This window comes from Vipera berus (assembly GCF_964194415.1).
Source record: "Vipera berus genome assembly, chromosome: 12".
Classification (NCBI taxonomy): domain Eukaryota; kingdom Metazoa; phylum Chordata; class Lepidosauria; order Squamata; family Viperidae; genus Vipera; species Vipera berus.
Genome location: NC_138215.1, coordinates 18,165,918 through 18,186,713, shown reverse-complemented (window position 1 = coordinate 18,186,713; position 20,796 = coordinate 18,165,918). Strand labels below are relative to the sequence as shown.

The 20,796-nt window shown below is 47.9% G+C and overlaps 2 protein-coding genes across 3 annotated transcripts; both read right to left on the bottom strand.

Annotated features, from left to right (window-relative positions):
* Window positions 1-448: 448 nt before the first annotated feature.
* EDC3 (enhancer of mRNA decapping 3) lies at window positions 449-11,686 on the bottom strand. Of its 2 annotated transcripts, XM_081337068.1 has the most exons (7): window positions 11,610-11,686; window positions 10,025-10,202; window positions 8,822-9,132; window positions 6,762-7,094; window positions 3,735-3,888; window positions 3,401-3,618; window positions 449-2,095 (listed from the first exon to the last, which is right to left on the bottom strand). In XM_081337068.1, the coding sequence occupies exons 2-7, from the start codon at window positions 10,186-10,188 to the stop codon at window positions 1,761-1,763; spliced, it is 1,515 nt and encodes a 504-aa protein (XP_081193194.1). In that variant the 5' UTR covers window positions 10,189-10,202; window positions 11,610-11,686; the 3' UTR covers window positions 449-1,760. The 2 variants fall into 2 exon arrangements, with proteins under 2 accessions (XP_081193194.1, XP_081193195.1); XM_081337069.1 differs by lacking the exons at window positions 10,025-10,202; window positions 11,610-11,686 and adding an exon at window positions 9,669-9,999.
* A 519-nt stretch (window positions 11,687-12,205) lies between these two features.
* Window positions 12,206-18,742, bottom strand: LOC308673428 (cytochrome P450 1A5-like). The gene is made up of 6 exons (XM_081337067.1): window positions 17,275-18,742; window positions 16,454-16,580; window positions 15,484-15,573; window positions 15,024-15,147; window positions 14,304-14,390; window positions 12,206-13,115 (listed from the first exon to the last, which is right to left on the bottom strand). The coding sequence occupies exons 1-6, from the start codon at window positions 18,106-18,108 to the stop codon at window positions 12,827-12,829; spliced, it is 1,551 nt and encodes a 516-aa protein (XP_081193193.1). The 5' UTR covers window positions 18,109-18,742; the 3' UTR covers window positions 12,206-12,826.
* Window positions 18,743-20,796: the final 2,054 nt, after the last annotated feature.

The window sequence follows — 20,796 nt, the reverse complement described above, 5'->3', positions numbered from 1 at the left end:
GGTAAGGATCGGGGTGTGTAAATTCTCTGCCCCAATTTTAATTTTTTCAATTTATTTTAAGCCTAAATTAGAGGCCTAGTGGTGAAGATGCTCGCCTCCCACTCAGAAGGTTGAGAGTTCAACCCGAGGGAGCGGCAGATGTTTCCTAGGGCATAAAGAGAAAACATCTGCTGTGAATTCCGTATAGGTGTCGGAAAAGGCACCCAGCCAGTAAATGCTCAGCTCTATCCAGTCACCCTGACTCTACCCTGAATTAAGGGATTATGGGGTCATAAGAAGGGAGTTTAATTTTAAGTCTAAATTAACCAACATGGTAGCTGTTGCTTATATGTGTATTGATTAGAACAATGTCAATAGCTTCAGTCTGGCTGACAATTCTTGGGGGGAGGGAAACGCCAATTTCCTGCTTGGGAAGCAAATGGAAATGAATACGACTTGGCAACCGAGCTGCTTTTACTGCAGTTTAATCATTGTGATGAATGAGAATTCTGCATGGCATCTTTGGAGACAAGAAAAGGCAGAGTGTGGTGGATTTCTTGAAGCCAGGCGCCTTCAGCATCCCACTTGGCTAATGCATGGAGCGCCTGAAATCTAGACAGCGCCACAGGACTGCAGGAACAAGCCCCCGCTATAGCAAGAACTGGGTCCCCGGAGAGAATCGTAAGACAATTCCCCACAAAAATGGAGAACCAAGGGTCATTACGACTGCCTACAGAAGCAGTGGCTCATGGGCTTTTCAGTGTGCACGACCACAATCGTTGCAAGCCAGTTGCCTCTTACTGGTGTTCTGGACTACCTGACGTCCGGTCTATAAGCACCGCTGTGTGCTTGTTCTAAAGGGAAGCAGGCCATTGTGCCAGGATCAAGCACTCTTCCTGGACCTTTTGTATCCAATGGGGACAGCGTGGGCCCAACAAAGCTCTTGGTCCTTTCTGCCTTGTGCACACAGTCGCACGCACACCAGAAGGGGAAAAAAAAGAAAAGGAACAGCCATTAATCAGCCTATGCTCTTCACAGTTAAGATGGCAGGACGCACGTTAATGGTGGAAACCTAAAACCTGGCACTCTCTCATCTGCTCCTCAAGCACCCCGACCCCCCCGATGACACCCACACAACGTTCACGAGCAGAAATGGGAGAAGCAAGTGTTAGCTTAGCCACGAGTGGGGAAACGAAAAGGAGGCCCGGTCTTGGAACGGAGCAGGTCATGGTGCCACAGTGACCCAAACGTGGGCATCCAAGAACACGCGAGTTTGAAAGAGAGAGGACCATCCCAGCACAGCCAAATTCTGGCCGTTGCTCCGGTGATCCTGGAAGGCCAGGGGCAGCACCCAAGCAACCTTTCCCACTCTAGTGCTGAAAGAAAAAAAGAAAACAACAACAACAACAAAAAAGAAACCCAGGAGTTTAAAAAGAAAAATCACAACGGTCTGGTACACAACCAAACACAGCAGGGCTCCTGGCGTGAGTAGACCTCCCTGCTCATCTTCCCACCACCAGCTGTGAGCGGGTTGAAGACGCGAGCTGCCTTAGGCTCCTTCGGCAATGGCACAAGAGCGTGGATGGCTCAGAGGAAGGGGAGGCCGCGCGGTTCTCCCCCCCCCACACACACACCCAGCGCTGCGCCACTGCTCCATGGAGCAGAAACACAGCCCAGAATTTAATGTTTCCTTCAGGCGTCCAAACGTTTCGTAACGGCCGGGAATCCGTCGGATGTGGTCTTCTCCTGGGCGAGAGGGGCCAGGCGTCCCTCGCTTTAGCTTAGGTCGAGTGCAGCGGGATGACAAATTTGCAGCCAAAAGGCGAGTGGTAATTTATGCCCACCTCCTGGAAGACGTTCTGGGGGATGCCGATGTCGCACAGGTATAGCCGGCCAGCCCTCTCGCTCAGTGGCAACGGCAGTCCCAAGGCCAGCGACCACTTGGTGTCGACCTCTTGCTCCATTTCGTTGACGGGGGGGTCTAGGCTGAGGACGGGGGCTCTGTTCTGGTTGGCCCAGTCTACGGCCGCTTTGTACCAAGGCTGGTCCCTCAGGAAAGCGTTTTCGTGGCAATCCAAACAGTTTATCACTAGGTCCACGGGCGTCTCGGGGAGATCTACAGGGAGGAAGGAAAAGAGAGGGCCTGATGCATTGGGCTGACGGGACGTGGTGCTTAAGCGGGGGAGATCCAGGTGCAAATCCAGCCATGGACAGCTTGGGACCAGCTCCTCTCTCACAGCACTGCGGTGGAGATCAAAGGAGAAGCCCTCCACGAATGGTGGAGCACAAATCAATAAAGCAACAACGTATGGAAGGTTGTGCAGGAGTCTCTCAAAAAGCCTAGTAGCTACTCAAAAAAGGACCTTGGGGCCCTCTTAGTCTAATCTGTCACCTCTGCCTGTGGCCCAATTCACTTGTTCGGGCTGTAACCCTGAGATGGAAAAACAAACCAGCATCTCCCCGCTAGATGGAGCTAATAAGATTCAAAAATGTAACAGGCGGTTGAAAGCAGCTAATGCTTTTCGCACGGAGAAGCTTTACTAGACCTCCAGTTCCTTGGCCTCTTCCAGCTGCCCCCCTGACGTTAGCAAAAAAGTATATTCCAAATCTCCACACACACACACACACCCCAAAGCATGATTGGATTACAACTGCCACCACCCCACCCTCTTCCTAAGCCTTCCCCCCACCCTTAAAACAAAGACATTTGATTTTAAGAGCCTTAAAACTCTTTGAGGTACCAAATCTTGACCTCACCTCCTAAGATGTGTTTGGAAAGGTCAAGGGAGTGCAACGCATTTAATTGTGGCACGAACCAACGTTGAAAGGCGACGTGACTTTTGGAGGATTCCAAAAAGCGATGCAACTTTTTGAATCCCTGAACGGATGGTTTTGGGGAGTGCTTGGAAACAGCCCGATTCGGGCTTCCCAATTCCTAGTTTTTAGATGGTGGGAAAATCTGGGTGGCGATCTGGAAAATTTTTAGTAGCAGGCAGCTTTTTTTTTTTAAAAAAAAAGTTCTATCCTGTTTTTTTCTGTTTGTTATTTTATTATGCTTGCTTTTACCGTGTTTATGATTTGGGGGCTTGTTTTAATTAACCGTCTGAAGCCTTTGAAATTGGGAGATAAATTTGAGGGGTCCTTGGTGCTCTCCGAGCTCGGCCTGTTTTTCTTGCAGACGTTTCGTTACCCAAACTTAGGTAGCCTCATCAGGGCTAGTTAGTGTAGGACTAGCAACTGATGATGTTAACCTAGTTTGGGTCATGAAACGTCTGCAAGAAAACCAGCAAGCTGAGAGAGCACCAAGGACCCCTCATTTCAACCCTGAGCTACAAATATTCTCCATTATTGGTAGAGAGAAATTGAAAAGAGAGCGAATTCCCCCCCACACACACTCCCCCCATTCCATATTTGCAATTACCTTTAATACTGGACACCTGCTGGCCGCGTGTCTTGCTGAACAGGGTCAGTTCGTTGGTGATCGATTCCAGCATCTTGACGTAATTGGGGAGGAAAAGAATGACGTCTACGTCGTGATTGGAAAGGTGTCGCCCACAGCTGATCCCCTGGGCCCCTTTCACGTGAGGGCCACACAACAAGGCAACGGTGGGTCGCTGGTGAATGTTTTTGGGGTTCAGCCTGAAAGCGGAGGAGGATTTACTTTCGTCAAGCGTGACTCTGCCGGCTAAGGTGCAGGAGAGGAAAAAGCCGGCTTGTCCCCACCGCTCTAGGAATCAGCACTTCCGAATCTTTACCTGTTGGGTCCTCCGAGCAAACTCAGCGCCATCTGGCTGGCACACACCCCGGTCATCTCCAACCTCCGCTCGAGCGTCAAGCCGTGTTTCTCAGCCACAGAAAGCAGCTTTTTGTGTAGCTCGTATGAAACACTCGGGACCACCAACCCAGAATCTGAAAATGCCAGAATCGGAACAGGGTTATCAAAGAGCAAAAGGGATTAAGGCAGATCCATCCCCCTACGCCGCCATCCAAAGGAAGGTCAGGCTTAAGCCACGGGACTTGACCCTTTTAAACTTGGCCATCCCATTCCGGAGTTCTTTAGGGCCGTCGAAAACAACGAATGGCTTTTTCAGTCGCGTAAAGCTCAAGGAAGTAGGGCTGGTCCCAATTCTCTTTGCCAGCAGGTGAACAAGCCTAAAAGAGACTTAAGCTGGTTTCAGAGCTGAGGTCCAGAATCCAGACCGTCGAGAAGAAGCAAGGCAGCTGTGCTCCTCCAGATGTGCCTGAACTAGAGTTACCAACACCTCAGGCTAAAAAAAAAGGGGTTACTGGCACGGGTAGGCAACCTTGGCTCTTTTATGACTCGTGGACTTCAACTCCCAGAATTCCTGAGCCAGCACAGCTGGCTCAGGAATTCTGGGAATTGAAGTCCACGAGCCATAAAAGAGCCACGTTTGCCTACCCCTGAGCTAGTGGAAGCACACAATGACCCCGTCCCTTCCTTAAGGCCTGGCTTACAGCTACAGAGAAGGGGGAAAAAAAAGATTATTCTCAAAGATTATTTCAGTAGCCTCAGGGCCAAATCTGGATGGGACACCTACCGAGGTAAACGCAAGATCCGTTTGTTGTTGTTTTTTTTAATAGCGATAGAACCTGGTTTGGTCTTGGCTTTAGAGGGATGGGCAAATGCAGTCAAATGGAAGTGAATCCTGACTTGGGAACCCAACTGGCAACAACAGGTTGTTTTAATGTCTTTTGTGACAAGCTTATTACAGGAAAAAAGGGAAGCCGAACTGTAGGTAGTTTGACCTTGCATGTTCACAGCCAATTAAAGTGGCTGCCTTATCTTGATAGGCTTTATTGCATTAAGTATCAGCGCTTCGGCTATTTTGTTCTTGAAACCCACACTTGAAACAGTGATAACTTTATTGCGGGGGGAAAAAAAAACCAAACCCCCCCCAAAAAACCCAACCACCCAATCCTACATGTTCAAAGTCAGAGAGACCCAAGCACTGGTTACAAAGAAGAGGGAGTCAAGCTATTCTCCAAAGCGCCTGAAAACAGGGCAAGAAGCAACGGATGGAAACTAACCAAGGAGAGAAGCAGCCTAGAACTAAGGAGAAACTTCCTGACAGTGAGGACAATTAACCAGCGGAACAACCTGCCTCCAGAAGCGGTGAATGCTCCAACACTGGAAGTTTTTAAGAGACCGGACAGCCATTTGTCTGAAATGGTATAGGGTTTCCTGCCTGAGCAGGGGGTTGGACTAGATGACCTCCAAGATCCCTTCCAGCTCTTCTGTGATTCTGCGAACAGAATGGTTGTAAGAGCAAACCCACTGTTTCTCTGTGGGCAGAGTTTGGGAAATAAGCAAGCGCTAAGCGAGCGGTTGTAAACCGAGGACTCTTGCAGGGCCTCTGAGCCCCAAGGGTGGTGAACGGAGGGCGCGGAGTTGGGCTACTGTCCAGGGGAACGGGCCTCTTTCGACATGATATTCGTGTTCTCATTTCGCCAGCCTCGCGTGCCTCCGCAGCTCTTGGCTCACAATAGCCCTTCAGGTAAGGGGATCTTGTTGGGAACACGAGAGAGATAAGGTGTGCAATTACCCAGCCCGGCTGCACGCAAGGCCACTGCTGCACTACAGCTGCACGCTGCTGTGTGCTAATCGCTCTCGGCGTGAGAGCGCCCAGCGGATTCCCCTCCCTGCTTCTCCCTCACGCAAGGGCGACCAGTTGGACCAGCTTATCACAACCAGACGGTCTTAAATAAACTCAGGAAGGGCGGCAATCAAAAAGGTAGCGTGTAAAGCTAGAGGGGTGTGTGTGTGTGTCTCTCTCTGTGTGTTTGTGTGTGTGTAATTACAGAGCTGCAACCGGAGGCTGGCCCGGAGCCATATTTAAATTACACTCGGGCTGGGAGATAGAAGAGTACAACAGATCAGCTCAGGCCTGGATAGGGTATCACCGCACTCGGCAACCGACACAGCTTTGTGAAGGACACTGAAGGAGGCAGTTACACTTCCTTTGCTGGGCTCCTGCTTTTCTCCCACTCTTTATTCCGATTTATGCCAAATTCCCCCCCCCCCCGCATTTGCCCCAGGCCTCATCACCCTTGCTTGCATCTGTGGGGTTGCCTGCAACTGCAACAGGCTTTTTCCCCTGCACAAACTAGACTGTGGTCAGCCGCAAATTAAATGGGTGACGTGAGAATCGCAGCACCGCTCTGCGACCTAATCCGGGTTGCTGGAGGCAACTGGGCCACAGTTCAGAGGAGCACCGGGGGCCAGCGGTGGCCAGATACACCAGCTTGCTCCAGTTCCTTCTCTGTGCAGAACGTCTGAAGTAGATTGAGGGCAACCGCATCGCTATTAGACCTTCCTTTTCAAAGCACCACCCCAAACCATTTCCTAAGGCTTACAGGAAGTCTGTACAACTTACAGCCTCAGCTTAGCCCGACATTTCTGGGACAGTTGCAAAGTGAATTTTGCCCTGTTTTACCACCTTAACACTGCCCTTGTTAAGTTAGGAACACGGCTGTTAAGCGAATCTGGGTTCCCCGGGGACTTTGCTTGTCAGAAGATTGCAAAAGGGGATCACGTCACTCACACACGCACATACCGGGATGCTGCGACTGTCATAAAAGCGAGCCGGTTGCCAAGCGTCCAAATTTTAAATCACGTGACCATGGGGATGCTACGACGGTTGTAACTGTGAAAAACGCTCGCCAGTCCATTTTTTTCCCGGTGCCGTTTTCACTTGGAACGGTCGCTAACCGAACAGCCGTTAAGTCGAGGACTGCCTGCGTGTGGGAAGAGCCAAACCTACCCGTGCAGAACTCTTTGCTCGGCTGGGGAACGGTGATCCTCCTGTACACGATGGGCTCAGACGCCAGGATATTCTCGTCGTGGCGATAACGGGCGGCCTTCTCACTCGGCGTGCCTCGGGAGCGGGTCCCGCCCTTCCTCTCGTAGGTCTCGATCTCCTCAAACACAGCGGCCTTGTCGAAAAGGGCCAGGTTCCCCTCAAAGTCAAAATCGGTGTCCAGGATCTCTTCAATGTCGTCCCCAAAGCACTCGTCGTCCTTGTTCTTCATCTGGCCATTCTTGGGACCGCTTTTTTTTGGAGTCACCTGATTGGGATGGCGGCTGCTGGACGACCCTGGGAGGAAGGACAGTGTCAGAATCCATTTATATCACATTCATAAATGTATGTTTAAAACATTATTCCCCCCCCATGGATTCTGCCATCTCCCGAGGAAGGAGGAGCGCATGTGGATTCAGCCTGCCTTAGGTTATTTCAAAGACCAAGGGAAACCTTTTGAACTGGGGGAACAAAAGGGAGGGTTAGAGGAGGAGGCATCTGGCCTGTGTCTTTATTTAATTCTGTAGAGGAAGAAGGCAATAACCATAAAGATTCAAAGTTCCTTTTTTCCCCATGACACGAAGTAAAATGATGGAGGGCTGACCAAATGGGGTTGAGGGAAGGGGGGTTGAACCGGGAACCCTTTATAAAGTTTCAATTTGTAAAACAATACCAAGTCCTGTCTTGTATTCCCACAACCAAGCATGTCCTAGTAAAAATTCCTTTTGGACTAGAACTGACTCCAAGAGTTTTTGTTTTCCTAAGACGTGGATTGGGGTGGGTCCTGACAGACAGTGGGGTCAAAGGAGCCCAGTACCGGTCCACGGACCGGGGGTTGGGAACCTCTAGCTTACAGAGTCGGATGCAGTTTGCTGGAGGATGAAGCCCCCAACGCTGCCTTTTAAATCGTTCTTCCTTGGCTGCAAAATGCTTAGGGTGGATTATGGTATCCTATGGTATCCTCAACTTATGACTGGCTGAAGTTACGGACCTCCCCAGGATTACTTAAGACCTGGGTTCCAAGTTCTGATGGCTGCCCACCCAGTCACGGGAATCACATTTCGAGTTCTCAGCAATCGGCATTCACAGCTCTTTGCAGCATCCCACAATCACAGGGCTGCAATTTATCAGAATGACAGCGTTGGAAGGGACCTTGTAGGTCATCTAGTCCAACCCCCCGCCCAAAAGCAGGAGATGTGGTTTTTGCTGAAAACCGCCTTTATTTTTGGTGACTGGCAAAAAAAGGCCCATGGCAGACAGTGGATTCACGTTAGGATTGCTGCAAAAAAAGGTTGTTAAAATCAGGAATGGTCAGAGGGTGATCTGCTGAACAACTGGTGTGATTTACGGCTCTAATTCCAAGCTCACAGTCGTAAGTTGAGAAGGACTTGCATCATAAGGTTTTAAGGCTGCCTGTATATGAAGGTTACTGCACTAAACCACTGTTCATGTTTACCATTTATATAGTATATAACTAGCTGGGTTCCTCACTCCAGCTGTTAATGATGATTTACAAGACATCAGCGGCCAGGTCCAACCATCATGCTAAGCCAGAATGATGCAAATCACATCATGGCTTAGCCCACTTTAAAAGCCAGTATCTCCAGCCTCTGCTAGACTTCTTCCCTTCCCTTCCTAATACCCCTATTTTGAAACAGTCAAGGGTGTGTGTGTGTGTGTGTGTGTGTGTGTGCCCGTGCGCCAGGCTCCACAGAAGCATTCTGCATCACAGCAAGAATAGTATGAAGACACGTGAAGTCTTTGTTTCTCTCTCGACAGACCACACCTGGAGACCGTGCACAATGCTGGGTACCACATCTTCAAAAGGATATTGACACGGCTGGAAGAGGTTCAAAGGACAAGAATAGGAAATGCCTTATGAAGACAGGTAGAAGGAACACGCGTAAATGCAGCCACCTTAGAACCGGCAGGGCCAAGCTCAGCATCTCAAGACACAGGAAGCTGGGCAGAGCGGCAGAGCCACGCCAAGGTGGGACAACGGAGACGATGCCAAAGAGACTCACACGAGTTGTGCCTGCGGCGGAAGTTTTTTGACGGGTTCAAGGATTCCATGTGTCGATCCACGTAGCTCTTAGAACACGGGTGCAGCTGGGGAGAAAGGGCAACCTCTTGGCTCTTTGCATCGGCTCTCCTGGGGATGTTCTGGGGGGCACTGCTGGGCTTCTTCGGCAATTTGCCAGTGCCGTTCTGACTGGCGCCACCCAGGCCCTCGAGAGCTGGAATGCCAAGGTCGGGGTGCTGGAAGTCTCCACACTGTCTGTTATCGCCAAGGCCTGGAATCTCCAGAATCTTCAGCTCGGTGATGTCCCCAGCCCTAAACAGGGAAAGAGGACCAGAGAGGGGGTTAATTGCCCACAACGCCTGCCTCTCGTCGCATCCTCTGCCCTGTTCTGCTCACTTCCGGCCAGCGTCAGGTGGAAAAGGAAGAGCTACGCATCTTGAGGGCTTCAGGCTGGGGAAGAGTGCTGTATAGCAACATAAATCACCCTGGTTCAAAGTTTAACCACCAGAAATGACAGTCAGAAGAACCTAGGTCTATTCAGTCACTTAAAAGATGATTTCAGGTAGTTCAAGACTTGCATTCTTTAATGTAGCTCACTTTTGTAAGAACTGACAGACTTCCAGGCTGCTGGTTTTCCCCAAGCATGGAAAAAAAGTCCCACAATCAATTACAATCAAACCACAATCAAGTCATTTTCAATTGTCCGAATGTATACCCATTTTCCATTTTCAAAAGATGCTTCCAGCTTTCCAAATAACCCATCCCCTCTATAAACACATATTGCAAAAAAAGACAGCAATTCGACATCAGCTAGAAGTTCTGAAAAGTAGCCATGACTTATTACATACCACTTCCCACTGCTTTACAGCCCTCTCTAAGCGGTTTACAGAGTCAGCATATTTGTCCCCAACAATCTTGGGTCCTCCTGTTACCGACCTCGGAAGGATGGAAGGCTGAGTCAACATGGAGCCGGTGAGAATCGAACTGCCAAACTGCAGGCAGCCGGCAGAAGTAGCCTGCAGTACTGCCTTCTAAACACTGCGCCACCAGGGCTCATATGAAATATAAACCACAAATATACCACGAATGAATGTAATATACCCTATACCAGGAATGTGCAATGCCTCCTGGTATATTTTCAGAAAAACCGCCCGACAACATTCCGTTTTCAAGCCTCAATGAAGAGTCCCGGAGAAGCGTTTACCTGAAGGTAACCTCCGGTACCAAACATTTGACTCCATTATGGAAAGGCCGTGTGAGTGAAATTGTCTGGCTAGCTTGATTGACAGCAGACACTCTTCCCTGGTAGACACCCAAGCTGTCTCCACAACTGATCGAGACGATGCTTCCAAGCCAATCGGTAGCCATGATTTCCCGGATTGCTGCAAAACAATCAAAGAGATGATGAGCTAATATATACTGCACCAAAAGAGAATATTTGTAGCTCAGGGTCCAACTGTGGAGTCCTTGATGCTCTTTGAGCTTGGTTATCTTTCAGACGTTTCATGGGCCAACAAGATTACTTCATTACTCATATGTATGTATGTATGCATATAGCATGCGTATATGTGTGTTAGGTATGTATATGGGCAGATATATTCGGCCTTTTGAAAGCAGGCTCCAGAGTTTCATTTTTAATGTGGGCCAGTGTGCTCATAATAAAAAATGACAATAAAGGTTATCTTATCAATATGAGATAATCACCATCAGAGCACCATCAACATCACCATAGCACTGATCAGGCTATCTAGTCGGGTGAGGAAATGTCCCCAAGCTCAGAGAGCATCAAGGGCTCCACATAGATTGCACCGAAATAATTCCTGAAATATTTTGTCTGTTAAGGATAAATCTTTTATTTGCTCCCGAACCACCAGGTGCCTAGGCCGGGTTAAGAGGGCAATTGCCGAAAGTTATTCGGTGGGCTTGGCTGGTCCATCGGTCTGCCCATCGCTCACTTTGTATGTCCATCTGCCTGGCTGTCCGTCAACCTGTCTGTCACTCCGAGCTGCCCATCAATCCATATGTCCATCCACCTATCACAGAGGCCCCCAACCTTTTGGGCACCGGGGACCGGTTCCGTGGAGAGAGGTTTTTCCACGGACCGGAGAGTGCGTGGTTTTCTGTGCTGCCTGCATCCCACGGATGGGGCTTTGCTTGCTTGTGCGGACCGGTTGCTGGCATGCCACAGCCCAGTACCGGTCCACGGACTGGGGGTTGGGGACCCCTGACCTATCGGTCTATCTATCTGACAGAGGGGCAGGTGGGCTGACAAACATGCTGGCTGGGAATTCAGGGAGCTGCAGTCCACACCCATTAAACTGGCTGAGGTTGCGAGTTCAAACCCTGCAGCAGAACTTGGGACGGTCCCTTCCTTATTTCCCAGCTCTAGGGGGGGGAGGATAAAATGGTGGGGGAGGGGGGAATCTCCCCCACTGAGCTTAGGGGAGGGGGCTAAGATCCCTTTGGGGGGGAGGAAGAGCAACCCAGGACCATCACGGCAAGGGCGTCCGAGGGCAGACTCGAACCCGGGTCTTCCCCCCCCCACTCCGACCTCTCCCCCCCAGCTCAATTCTGCTCCATGAACTGAACTTGGGGAGGGGAGGAAGTGACGTCACTCCCCTTCCAAAGGGGCGTGGCCGAGCCAAGCAGAGCCCAGAGGGGGAGGCTCCCCTCGCGCCTCCTCGCCCTGCCTGAACAGCCCCAGGCGGGAGAGCGGCGGCGGCCCTGGCCGGCGGAGAGGCGGGGACCCTGCGGCCACCGCACAGGCCCTCCCGCGGCCGCCTTCACACCTGGGACGGGGAAGCCGAGGAACCGCGGGCTCCAGCCTCCGCTTCGCTCGACTCTCCGCTTCGGACGCCTTCGCTCCGGAAATGTCGCCCAGCAGGGGAAGCGGACGTCACTTCCGCTTCCGTCTCTCTTTAAGGCACTCTAGGGATGAAGCGGAGAGACGGTGGCTTTCGTGGGAAGGTATGCTAGGGCGCATGCGCGCGAGAGAAAGCCAAGGCGGTTGGAATAGTAGGCACTCGCGGGGTGCTGGGCATGCGCATTGGCGATATTGGGGAAAGCCGGATCAGCGTTTTTCTCGACCTTTAAAGTGTCAGGACTCCGATTCCCAGAATTCCTCACCTAGCAGGCTTTAAGATGGGTGGACTTCAACTCCCAGAATCCCCCTGGTTAGGGACTTATGGGAGTCTTATTTATTTACGTTATTCAGCTTTTATAACTTTTGTATAGCAACTTTGAAAAGGGTAATTTTATAACTTTTTTATAAGTGCATTGAAGTTCAGACGTCTTAAGGTTGCTAAGCTTGAGAAATACCGAGCTAGACCATAAACCAAACCTTGAAATGTTGTAATTTCTGTCAATCAGTCAAAACTTTGTGGGGAAGCTCTTTTGGAATTTAGCAAAATCTGTGCGTGTGCAAAAATGCGTGTGAAACTGTAAATGCCCAATATATTATTTAGAAAAAGCATCAGGTCACCGTTTTTATTACTGTTTTCCTAATGCTTTGTATCCCTTTAAAATTATTATCCAATTTTTCCTTTAAAAGAGCAATTGACACTCACAAACCATTTCGTAGAAAGCTATTTTTATTTTTATTTTTTTTTACAATATACATATAATACTTAATAGAGGTTTTCTGGGCCATCCAAAATTTAATCTCTAGGCTAGAATATGACACATACGTCTGCAGAATCAGTGGCTCTTAGGCAGACAATTAATACATAAAGTGCATTTAATAATTCGAAGCACCTTTTTCAAGCATAATTCCCCAGTCATCACACTTAAAATGATCATGTTTAGTACTCTCTTTTTTTGGTCATATTTTAATTTCAGTTTTCTTCTGAGAATTCCAAGGAGTATGCATACTATTTTCTGCAATTTCTTCCACCAGAAACCCTACGAGGTAGATTAAGAAAAGAGATAGCGTTTAGTTCAGTTAAGTAACCCCTTGTCCCCCCTTCTTGCACAAGGGTCAGCCTCCACTCTTTCCAGCTCTCCCTGGCTAGAAACGGGGTTTGACCTGGAAGTGTTCGCATTTTTTGTACTTCATGGTCAGGCCATACTCGGGAGTTGCATCCATCATCTCTGTGCCAGACAAGGAGAATTCCAGTTTTTGCACCAAGGTGGTCAGAAATAGGAACACCTCCCATTTCGCAATGTTCTGTCCAATGCATTGCCTTTTGCCCAAGCCAAAAACCATAACTTTTTCACACTCTGCTCGTTTTATTCCTGTCCCGTCAATCGCAAGAAATCGTTCCGGGTTGAAAACAGAAGGCTCATTCCAAAGTTTCCTGAAGGGAAAGAAAAATGCAAACACACCATCTAGGTCAGGGGTCTTCAAAATTGGCCCTTTTATGACTTGTGGACTTCAACTCCCCGAATTCCTCAGCCAGACCCCATATCTAGGTTATCTCTTTACGAAACCCCCTTGGCAGAGTAGGAGAAAACACACATTCAAATATCCTTTGCCTAGCCAGATTAAAGCAACCGCATTTGAGTTGGAACATGACTTCTGAAGTTGCCAACCCTTTCCTTTGGTAACAATCTATGTGGAACCTAATAAGGTTTTGTGAAGATTTCACCCAGTCTCTCTTTTAGCCAGATCTTCCAACTGCCAAATGGATGTGGTGATCAGGTAGATCTTTTGTGAGCGTACTACACATACGTCTTAGGGAACAGATGTTGAGTTCATTGATTTGAACTGAATTGATTCAGCATATCCCCACAGTTCCTCTAACTGACTCAGCCTTCCATCCTTCCGAGGTAGGTAAAATGAGGACCCAGATTGTTGGGGGCAATTAAGCTGACTTTGTAATAATGCCGCTTGGGGTGTGTGTGAAAGCCCTAACAAGCAGGCATATACATAGAATGAAGGCTACTGCTAAGTTTGTAAAGCCGCCCTGAGTCTTCGGAGAAGGGCGGGATATAAATGTAATAAAAATTAAAAAAATAATAATAAAATAAATGTAAATTTCCAGATGTGTGGACTTCAAATCCCAGAATTCCACTGCCATCTTGGCCATTGATGAGCATTCTGGGAACTGAAGTTCACAAATTTTTAAGTTGCGGAGATTGGGAAACCGGAATCTAGAATAAAGATGGGAAGGAACAGACAGCCCATATTCCCCCTTCCAAAGGCTTGTAGGAAGCCTCTAAAGTCCTCATTACTTTTGCTACTAATACTTAATCCCAAGCACGAGTACAGGTATATTCAAGTTTGATTTACAACCACAGTTGCAATTAGCTACGGGGGCTGTGAAAAGTCTTTGCTTCAGTTCCACAAAGGTAAGTCTTTTAAATATGTGGAAGTATCACACAGTAGTAGCCCTTACTACAACTCCTTAAAGCAGCTATGTCTGAATGAAATTTAAGACACCGCAAGGCCATAAATGCAACCCAGCTTTTAATTGACTGCACAAAGAATTCTAGTTTTGCTCTGCTTGGCAGTTAGGTAAAGAGCTGTTCTTGGCAATACTTACGGATCGTGGTTGACCTGCCATTGGTTCACAAACACACAGGTATCTCTAGGAATATAGAAGCCATTCAAAACTGTGTCCCTAGTGGTGCTAAACAGAAAGAGAATATTTGCAGTAAGATAACAGACTGACTAGTATTAACAGAACCACATGAACACAGTCGGTTCTTTTGATAAGATTCAATCAACTTTTTTTAAAAGTTGACAAACTACTGTCTCGTGCAAGTCACTAACAGTATTTTCTGTTACCCTACAGTCACCATGGGGATGTGTTCACAAGTCACACTAAGACACAGTTTGTTGAAGTCTAGCTTTTTGAATCTACTACAATGAGCTGAGTTCACCCACAACAAAATCAGGACAGTGTGTTAAGTTGCAGTTTGCAAGATTTATTGCTTAAGCCTACGCAAAAGAATCCAGTCAATTAAAGTTCAGTATTAAATTGACTCCAGAGAAGAGTCAATGGAATTCCAGAGGGGTTGGATTTGGAGCATTTATGGCAACCTAATGATTCTAAGCTGATGGCAAGCTTAACTCTGCCTCCTACATATTTGTTCCAAACTCTCTGGAAACAACCCCCCCCAAAAAATAAAATAAAATAAAATAAAGTGATGGTGGTACTTCAAAGTACCTCAGGAGATCCTGGATCACTTGCCCACGCCTTTTTGTCATATTGATCTCTAATTTTCTAACATAACTTACTTTCCAGTCAGTTCAAACTTACCAATGCGGGATTGTGAAAGGAATGAAGGATGAATGCCTGAACATCTCATACATAAAAGCTTCAGAGTAAGGGAGCATGGCACGGTCAGATTGCTTGGGTGTCCTTTCTCTTCCAATGATTTGGTCTGTGGGTCAGGGGGAAAACAGAAATAAGAGTCACTTTGGTCTACTGGTGACTGGGTGACTTTGAGCCCATCACCAGGAGACAGTGAGTTCTAGTCGCGTCTTAGGCAGGAAAGCCAGTTGGGTGACTTTGGGCCAGTCCCTCTCTCTCAGCCCAACACACTTCACAGGGTTGTTATTGTGGGGAAAATAGGAAGGGGAAGACGCGTTGGATATGTTTACCGCCGCCTTGCGTTTTTTGTAAAAATAATAAAAGCAGGATACAAATAAATAAATCAACAAGATTTACAGAATAACAATGGAAAGCCAGACTTGGAAAGGGACAGATCTGGATTTACCTAGTTCTTCTTGAATTCTCCTCTGGGTTTCTGGGTAAGTCACCAGATACAGAAGGCACCAGGAGAGAGCCGTAGTGACAGTATCAAATCCTGGACAGACACAAAAAAAGGGGAAGAAAAAAAAGCATTTAAGCATCAAAATGTAGAAGTGCAGATTGGGGTCTGGGTTTCCCTGTATGATATTAAATGCTTTCATTTAACCGTCAGCATGTGAGCCATATCTAATGCTAAGTCATCAAGGGCTTAGCTCATGGGTAAGCCACCTTGGCTCTTTTATGACTCGTGGACTTCAACTCCCAGAATTCCTGAGCCAGCCATGCTGAGGGGACAGGGAGAGGTTGCCATGCTGAGCCATGCTGGCTCAGGAATTCTAGGAGTTGAAGTCCACGAGTCATCAAAGAGCCAAGGTTGCCTACCCCTGGCTTAGCTCATTTTGGAGAAGCCTGGTCAGAAGGCGGCTTGAGTGAATGGCATCGTTTTTGCAAATTGCCAAAGGCTTTCAGCCTGAAATCATGCTGGCTTGGTAATTCTGGGAGATGAAGTCCACATATCTTCAAGTGGCCACGGTTGAGAAACACTGACCTCAAAAGTCTCCAAAGGATAGTGTTAAATTAAATTTGGAGGACTCTATTGAAAAAAATATGTTAACAGCCTGCCAAGTAGAAAATTTCATTGTCACACGCATTACTACCAAGGATGATGATGATGAAGACGACTCATCTCTTTTCCATCTGTCAATTCTGTCTTGACCAAAAATAAACCCAGGAAAGATAGAGTAATGGCTGAGAAACGTGGAATTATGGGAGCCAGTTTGTGCATCTGGGGGAATTATGAATCAGAGGTGGGTCTTGATGGCTACAAAGGTTTATTTTCTTTAAATGCATTGACACCTGTCTGTTAAATGGACGGTGCTGAAATGGTCATGGGAAGAAGAAAGACAGGGCTTGCTTTTAGGATAAGGGTTTCTTACCAGCTCCAAAGAGTTCGTTGACGATACCAACAATGTTCTGATCCTTGAGGGCATTGTTGCCATTTAAATTCGTTTTTTTATCCTGGCAGAAGCTGATGAGGGAGTCCGTGATATCTCGGATGTTGTTCTGGAATACAGACCAGAAGGAGAGATGTGACACCAACTTCCAGCCCACACGACTCTCAGTTTCATGAAGAACGAACATTGTTATTTAGACAACCACATGCCAAATACTTTTCTGCAAACTAGGTCATGAGGAGTCATTCTCACTGAGTATTGGTTAACGGTGGTTTGTTGAATAATCCAGGATTGGCTGGGTCCACATCCTCTACTGACTCGGGGTAATATTCAAGCCACATTGTTGGAATTCACCCATCACATCAAACCATGATGTGTCCAGTTTGCTTTGCTTAGCATGCTGTGCAAAGTCAGCCAGAGTGATTAACTCAGTTAATAAGAGGTGATCAACTTCCTCAGCTTCAGCAACTTCAAGATGTAGGGACTTCAACTCCCAGCATTCCTCAGTCGGAATCCTGGGAGTTGAAGTCCACATATCCTGAAGTTGCCGAGCTTGAGGAAAACTTATCTAAGGCATTAAGACAGGGGTCTTCAAACTTGGCCCTTTTATGACTTGTGGATTTCAACTCCGAGAATTCCTCAGCCAGGCATGCTGGCTGAGGAATTCTGGGAGTTGAAGTCCACAAGTCATAAAAGGGCCAAGTTTGAAGACCCCTGCATTCAGACCAGATATAACCCCTTCCAACACTTCCCTCCAAGCCTTGTTTGGTGACTATATACAATCCTAATGTCTAATGACACACCTTGTCAAAGCCCTCATAATGTTCTTCAACCAGCTTCCGCATCAGCACGTTGAATCGCCGGTTCAGATCTTTGAAGGCTTCCATGCTGCGGTTGGGAAGATATTGGAGGATTGGGAAGAAATCAGCTGGATTTCCAGACGCGGCCACCAGCCCAAAGTCATTGTTGATGTCCACTATCTTCAGAAGTTCTTGATCCTCGTGGTTGTAACGCTTCCCAAAGCACATGGCACAGATGACGTTGACTACGGAGATCACCACGTACTGGAAGGGCTCAAAGCTCTCCTTTTCTTTCATCAGATCGTGGAATTTCGTGACCAGGTACTCTGCCTCTTTGGAGATGTGCTCCTCCAGCAGGCAAGTTGACGAGTTTGGGCTGGTTGAGGTGGCAAAGGTCTTGAGAGCATTCTGGGCCAGCTTTCGGCGAGTGCGCCAGCTCTCCTCAGAATTCCTCCCGAAGGTGAAGGTCTGACCATCCCCAATGAACTTGAAGCTGTGGAGATCTGGGCGTCCTGCAAAGTCGCTCCCTTGCTTCACTAGCGCTTGCTTGATGGTTTCCAACCCGCTCAGCACCACCACTGGCTTTGCGCCAAGATGAATTACCATGACCTCCCCATACTTCTGACTCAGCTGGGTCAAAGACAAATGAGGATTTTTCCCCAGGTCTAAGATATTTCCAATCAAGGGATACCCCCTCGGCCCTCGTAGCTTCCTTAATCCCGGTGGGATCCGTTGCCGGATTTTGAAGAGGAGCAGCAGGAGAGAGAAAACAGCAATGCCGATCAGGATTTCTGGGACAGAGACCACGTTTTTGCTTCCGATCAATACCGACTTCATCTTCCCCAACAGGCTGGTGAGCCAGGAAACAGAGAAGAAAGGAAGGAGATGAATTTATATATCTGTTTGATATTGTGTAGTGTGCATCTTTTTTAAAAAAACTTTGTAAAAACGCTTCTTTAATTTCGTATGTGTATATGTGTCTACAGCCCAAAGAGCCACTGTTGAGCCATCTCTAGCCATCGAAAAGGTAATTGATGACTTCCATTTTCAGCCCGCCAGCTGCTGGTCTTCTTCAAGGAAACTCAGACAAAGAGAACTATGTTAGTTTGTTTACTGAACTGGATGAGACTCTAGAAAGAGTGCAGAGAACAGCGGCCAAGATGATTAGGGGACTGGAGGCTAAAACACGTGAAGAACGGTTGCAGGATTTGGGTTTGGCTAGTCTAGAGAAAAGAAGGACTGGGGGGACATGATAGCAGTGGTACAATATTTGAGGGGCTGCCGCAAAGAGGAGGGGGTCAACTTATGTTCCAAAGCACCCGAAGGAAAGACGAGAAACATGGATGGAAACTAATCAAGGAGAGAAGCAACCTGGAATTAAGGAGAAACTGCCTAACAGTGAGGACAATTAACCAGTGGAACAGCTTGCCACCAGAAGTTGTGGTGCTCCATCACTAGAGGTTTTTAAGAAGAGACTGGACAGCTGCTTGTCTGAGATGGTATAGGGTCTCCTACCTGAGCAGGGGGGTTGGGCTAGAAGACCTCTAAGGTCCCTTCAAGCTCTACTCTGATTGAAATCTCAGGGTCCTGGGATTGTCATTTGCAACTTTCACAATGGGGGAAGCCAGCTTCCCTTAATGACCACAGGATTCACTTAAGAACTGCGAATGCTTCGCTTAACAGCCACGCCCTAAAGGGTCGTTAAATTAGGCGCCATCCCGTCAACTGCTTTGCTTAGCAACAGGAATTCTGGACCTGTCATCGTAAATCAAGGGCTCTCTGTGCATTCATAGATTCAAACTACCCTCCCTTTACCGACGGACCCTTTTTCAGGGGCTTCCGAACAGGTGCCAATCGGAACCCACCCTCTAGACTAGAGAGAGGGGCACGTTTTATATTTTAGCTTCATAAAAGAAGCGACCCCCCAGCCAGGAGTATTTGGGGGAGGAAAAAAAACCGCTTCCCGCGTGGACTTACCAAGACCAAAAAAAGAGAGAGAAAAAGCGGCTGGATCCAAGTCTAAACGAAAGGCAGGTTTTTTTTCGGGAGGACACGCGTGGACTCACCCACAGCCCACCTTGGGGGAAAAAAACGGGGGAAATCGAGGCGCGGACCTCCGACCTGCTCTGGATTCGCTCGCCCGGCGCCGAAAGCGGCTTCACTCCGGCGTCGCTCCGCTTTCTCCGGCGAAGAGAAGATGCCCGGGGATCAAACCGCAGCGCAGAACTTGGCTGGGTTGAAGCGCCGCTGGCTTCCAGCTTTATATGCCCCTCCTCGGGCTCTGATTGGCCGGGGGGGGGGTTCGCGTCACGTGACAGCGGTTCCTCTCGACACCCAGGTTGGGTCACGCTAGGCGCCAGACGCGTGTCCGGGGTGCGCTTGTGGACGGCTGCCATGCTGGCCCGCAATTCTCCTGGTTGACGGTGGGTTTACTCACGAGTAAAGGCAGCTTCGGGCGCTTCCTGGGGATTTTGCCTGAAAGATCGTGCTTGCTCGCCCTTGAGATAGAAATAATAATAATAACAATAATAACAATAATAACAATTATTATTATTGTTATTGTTGTTGTTGTTGTTGTTATTATTATTATTATTATTATTATTATTATTATTATTATTATTATTATTATTATTATTATTATCACAATCAGCCAGATGTTCAGTGTGGTTTTGGCATTTTTGTCTTATCAAGGACCTGGGATAGGCAGATGTGGCAGATGTGGATGTTTTATGGTGTTACTGTTACAGAAATTGTCGCAGGATGGAAGCTATCCCAGTAAAACCGCTTTTTGCAATTGAATAATTATAACAACAACAATAATAATAATAATAATTCGCAAACCCAATTTTTAACATGTTGGAGCCCAACTCTCCTTTCTCCTCCGCCAGCAAAAGCATCCTGCAGGTCCACCTCTGTTTTGTCTCTAGATTGCTTCAGGAAAAAAAGGTTCACTGGGGTTCATGTCTAGGGCTGAAGCGATGAGTTAGGGCCTGGGAAATCTGGGGGAGTTTCTCCAATCTCATCTCAGCCTCATAAATTGTGAATTCGTGATGTTGCAGAAAATCACCCGGACAAGCTCTCCTGCAGGCTGTTTTGCGAAGGAAGAACATCCGTCTGTTCTCCTGTTTTGCTTTTTTCCCCTTAATCGCATTTCAGCTGCCTGTCCTCAACCAGGTGCCCCCGAGTGCCTTGGATCGCCATTCCCATCATCCCCAACCAGCCTGGCTGAATGAGGCAGGGATTGTAATTGTGGAGTGCCTTCAGAGCCCCAGGTTTCAGCATGCTCTCTTGGGCGTGGTCTTGGCCCAGCATGCTAAACCATCAATCAGAGTTAAGGGATATGTTTGGTTCATGCAACAGAGCAAAATGGAACAGGAGGCACGAATTCATGCCGCAAAGGAAAACGTAAGAAAACAATCTTGCGGGTGCGAAGAACAGCCAGTATTTTACCAAGAAATTGTACCAACAAAGGAGAGAATATTGTAGGGTTGAAATAAGGGGGTCCTGGGTGTTCTCTGAGCTTGG

Excerpts from the sequence above, each read along its gene's own strand:
- EDC3 (XM_081337068.1), bottom strand. The coding sequence starts at position 10,188 with ATGGCTACCGATTGGCTTGGAAGCATCGTCTCGATCAGTTGTGGAGAC. Across the intron at positions 7,095-8,821 it reads CCGCCGCAGGCACAACTCGT|GGTCGTCCAGCAGCCGCCAT; the intron begins GTGAGTCTCTTT and ends CCTTCCTCCCAG. Across the intron at positions 2,096-3,400 it reads GCAGGTGTCCAGTATTAAAG|ATCTCCCCGAGACGCCCGTG; the intron begins GTAATTGCAAAT and ends TCCTCCCTGTAG.
- LOC308673428 (XM_081337067.1), bottom strand. The coding sequence starts at position 18,108 with ATGAAGTCGGTATTGATCGGAAGCAAAAACGTGGTCTCTGTCCCAGAA. Across the intron at positions 15,574-16,453 it reads CAACGAACTCTTTGGAGCTG|GATTTGATACTGTCACTACG; the intron begins GTAAGAAACCCT and ends GTGTCTGTCCAG. Across the intron at positions 15,148-15,483 it reads GAGAATTCAAGAAGAACTAG|ACCAAATCATTGGAAGAGAA; the intron begins GTAAATCCAGAT and ends CCTGACCCACAG.